The following is a 4616-nucleotide window of genomic DNA, read 5'->3' as shown; positions in this document are numbered from 1 at the left end:
AGCTTGAGGCTCTGTCTCAAAAAAAAAAAAAAAAAAAAAGAGATGAGGTCTATTATTCAGGCTGGCGTCAAACTCCTAAGCTCAAGCAATCCATATGCTTTGGCCTCCCAGAGTGTTGGGATTATAGGTGTGAACCACTGCATCCACCCAACTTATGATATTTTCAATTTTTGATGCTTTTTCTTTTTTTTTGAGAGTCTCACTGTGTCCCCCCGGGTAAAGTGCCATGGCATCACAGCTCATAGTATCCTCAAACTCTTGGGCTTAAGCAATTCTCTTGCCTCAGCCTCCCAAGTAGCTGGCACTACAGGCACTTGTCACAACACCAGCTATTTTTTTGTTGCAGTTGTTTAGCTGGTCTGGGCTGGGTTTGAACCTGCCACCCTTGGTGTATGCGGCTGGCGCTGTAACCAATGTGCTACAGGTGCCAAGCCTTTGATGGGTTGCCCATCCTTAAGTTGAAGAGCATCTGTAATGTAAATGTTCTTTCACAGCTCAAAATGTGTGTGACCCTTAACCATTATTTCACTTGACTAATTCATTTAGCCTAGTTAAAACATTCTTTCCACCTTGCCCCATACCCATTTTGCATTCAGTTCACAATTCTTAAATTTAAAATATAATAATTACCTGTTTAATGCAAGATTTTTCACTTCAAAAGCAATTTTTACCTCTTCAATTTCATTCTCCAAGTCTTCAATTTTGCTGCCAAAGAAACAGCAAGAAAAGAATTTCAGCAATATCAGAACAACTTATTATTGAAATAAATGTATAAAGTAGGACTTTGAAAATAATTAAAACACTTCTATCAAATTAAAAGTATTATTCTACAAGTGACTGTATTTCTCTTCAGGCTGTTCTGCAACCATTCTGTTAACATGTACTTGATAAATTGAAGCCTCCTGAGCTACTTTGCTCAGTATCTCGTAAGGGAGAATGCCAGAGAGTTCCAGTGGAATCACTCACGTACAGGTAAGTCTCCATCCTAAATTAACAACTTCCCTAAAACACACATGACAAATAATTTGGAAAAATAATAGAAAGGAAAATGACCATGTTATAATAGAAAATATGATTAAATCTTAGTAAAGACCATAAATAAAATTCAAAATATGACATACGCTTCAATTTGCTTTTCTTGCATGATTTGTTCTGGAGATATTTCTTCATCTACAAATAAATAATTTTTTGAAGTTAGTGACATTTTTTGGTTTTTAGAGACAGGGTTACAGCTGTGTAACACTATGGCTAGTATTTTTTTAAATTATTGTACTGGCTTGGCACCTATAGCTCAGCGCCTATACCAGAGCTGACAGGTTCAAATCCAGCCTGGGTCTGCCAAACAACAATGACAACTACAACCAAAAAACAGCTGGGCATGGAGGGAGGCACCTGTGGTCCCAGCTATTTGGGAGGCTGAGGAAAGAGAATCGCTTAAGTCCAAGAGTTTGAGGTTGCTGTGAGCTGTGATGCCATAGCACTCTACTGAGGGCAACATAGTAAAACTGTCTCAAAAAAAAAAAAAAGTTTTTTTTTTTTTTTTTTGTATAGACAGGGTCTCATTAAACTTCTGGCTTGAAGCAAAGAAGTTAGTAACATTTTAGAACAGCTCTTTCCAAAGGAAATATAAAATATTGTTTTTCGACTCATATCTGAGTCATGGCACCAAAAAAGGTTGCTTCCCCATTATAGAAGAGAAATAAGTGAAATTAATTGTAACATAGTTATTAAACTAAATACAGAGAGGTCAAAAAAAGTATCCAAATTTTAAAAAGGAAGAAACTATTAAAAGAGTAATACTTGGCCAGGTATGGTGCCTAACACCTGTAATCCTAGAACTCTGAGAGGCTAAGATTGCCTGACCTCACAGGTTCAAGACCAGCCTGACCACGAGCGGAGACCCCATCTCTACAAAAATAGCTGGGAGTTGCGGCGGGTACCTATAGTCCCAGCTACTTGGGAGGCTGAGGCAAGAGCTTAAGCCCAAGAGTTTGAGGTTGCCATGAGCTGTGACGCCAGAGTACTCTACCAAGGGTGACATAGTAAGACTCTGTCTAAAAAAAAAAAAGGATGAAACTACAGGTACGAACCAGCATGCCCAGACAGTTCTTCTATTTTTAGTAGAGACAGGGTCTCACTTTTGCTCAGGCTGGTCTGGAACTCCTAAGTTCAAGCAATCTACCCATCCTGGCCTCCCAGACTGCTGGGATTACAGATGTGGGCCGCTTCACCCACCTCAAGCCTTTTTCGTTTTTTTCTGTAGAAATTGACAAGTAAATTTTAAAATGTATGCAGAAATGCAAAGGACTTAAAATAACTAAAAGAACTCTGACAATGCTGAACAAAGTTGGAGAATTACTAGTAGTTGACATCAAGACTTACTAACAGCTACAGTTATCAAGAGAGTGTGGTACTGATGTAAGGACAGACAAATACCTTAATAGAACAGAAAAAAGAGACTAGAACTTTCTATGATGGGGAAGGTTTTATATTTATGCTAGCTAATAAGGAAGTCACTAGCCACACATGGCTATTAAACATTTGCTATGTAACTAATACAAATAACTTAATTTTAAGTTACATTTAAGTTATATTTAATTTTAATTTGCTTTAAAAAGTTAATTTGGCTAGTGGTTATATGCTATTGGACAAGACAACTCTAAAAGACAAATCTCTAGAAAATCTCTAATAACAGAAAACAAACTGGTGGTTGCTGAGGATAAGGGAGGAATAATGGTGAAGTGGCACAAAGGAAACTTTTGGTATGACGGAAATATTCTATTCTTTGATTTTTTGTTTTTTGGGTGTTTTTTTGCAGTTTTTGGCCAGAACCGGGTTTGAACCCCCAATTCTGGCATATGAGGCTGGCGCCCTACTCCTTGAGCCACAGGCACTGCCCTATTCTTTGATTTTTGGTGGTGGTTATGCATAGCATACGTTTGTCAAAAACTCATCAGATTATTTTTTTCAGTTTTTTAGAGATAAGGTCTTATTAGGTTGCTACCTAGGCTGGTCTCTGACTCCTGAGCTCAGTGACCCTCTTGCCTCAACCATGCAAATAGCTGGCTCTAGAAACTTATACCACCACCATACCAGGCTAAAATTCATCAAATTGTACTCCGAAAATAGATACCTTTATTTTTAAATTTTATTTATTTATTTATTTTTTGAGACAGAATCTCACTTTGTCACCCTCAGTAGAGTGCTGTGGCATCATAGCTCACAGCAACCTCAAATTCTTGGGCTCATGTGAGTCTCTTGCCTCAGCCTCCCAAGAAGCTGGGACTATAGGTACCTGCCACAACACCCAGCTATTTTTAGAGAGGGGGTCTCACTCTTGCACGGGCTGGTCTTAAACCCATGAGCTCAGGCAATACATTTGCCTCGGCCTCCAAGAATGCTAGGATTATAGGTGTGAGTCACCATGCCTAACCCATTTTCATTTTTTTTTTTTAGAAACAGAGTCTCATTTTGTTGCTCTCAGTAGAGTGCCATGGTATCACAGCTCACAGCAACCTCCAGCTCTTGGGCTCAGCTGATTCTCTTGCCTCAGCCACCCGAGCAGCTGGGACTATAGGCACCCACCACAACGCCCAGCTATTTTTTGTTGCAGTTTGGCCGGGGCTGGGTTCAAATTGACCACCCTCAGTATATGAGGCCAGTGCCCTATTCACTGAACCACAGGCACCACCCTGATATATATTTTCTTAATGGTAGAAAAATCAATTTTAGATAAATATTTTCTTTCAAAAACTATAATTATACTCTTCATGGCCTGCTTTAAATCTGTCCTCTCAACTCAGTGCAGTGGCTCACACCTATAATCCCAGCACTCTGGGAAGCTGAGGCAAGTGGACTGCCTGAGCTCACAGGTTCGAGACCAGCCTGAGCCAGAGGCAGACTTCATCTCTAGAAATAGCTGGGCATTGTGGTGGGTGCTTGCAGTCCCAGCTACTCAGGTGGCTGAGGCAAGAGATCAGCTAAGCCCAAGAGCTGGAGGTTGCTGTGAGCTGTGACACCATAGCACTCTACTGAGAGCCACAAAGTGAGACTCTACCTCAAAAATAAATAAATAATTCTGTCCTCTTCTTTAGGTTTAGAAATTCTACAATATGAACTATTATAAAAGTATTATATCCATGTTTTCAGATATCAGAATCCCTTAAAAATGAAATTATCTATTCATGGATCACTATGAATTTTTTCTTTTTTAAGAGACAGAGTCTCACTTTATCGTCCTTGGTAGAGTGCAGTGGCATCACAGCTCACAGAAACCTCCAAACCTGGGCCTAGGCGATTCTCTTGCATCAGCATCCCCAGTAGCTAGGACTACAGGTGCCCAGTAGAATGCCTGGCTATTTTTTTCTTGCAGTGTAGCTGGGGCCGGGTTCGAACCCACCACCCTCAGTAAAAGGGGCCAGCACCCTACTTACTAAGCCACAGGCACCGCCCTCACTATGAAAGTTTTGAGATAGGCTGTGTTATGGTCCATTATTTCACTTTAAAAAAACATTCCGGCTCAGCGCCTATAGCTCAACCGGCTAAGGCGCCAGCCACGTACACCTAAGGTGGCGGGTTCAAGTCCCCAGCCCGGACCCGCCAAACAATGACGGCTG

General features: G+C 40.6%; 1 protein-coding gene across 1 annotated transcript in view; it reads right to left on the bottom strand.

The window, feature by feature from the left end:
• CENPH (centromere protein H) overlaps window positions 1–4616 on the bottom strand; it is a 21140-nt gene that overhangs the window by 11327 nt on the left and 5197 nt on the right. Inside the window, exons 2-3 of the mRNA XM_012802737.2 lie at window positions 1122–1170; window positions 631–705 (exon numbers count right to left, since the gene is read on the bottom strand). Coding sequence (XP_012658191.1) covers window positions 631–705; window positions 1122–1170 — 124 coding nt within the window. The remainder of the gene's footprint in view (window positions 1–630; window positions 706–1121; window positions 1171–4616) is intronic.

The sequence above is a fragment of the Otolemur garnettii genome, unplaced genomic scaffold, assembly GCF_000181295.1.
Source record: "Otolemur garnettii isolate 467f Iridium unplaced genomic scaffold, OtoGar3 scaffold00017, whole genome shotgun sequence".
NCBI lineage: Eukaryota > Metazoa > Chordata > Mammalia > Primates > Galagidae > Otolemur > Otolemur garnettii.
This window is presented reverse-complemented; position numbering and strand designations above follow the sequence as displayed.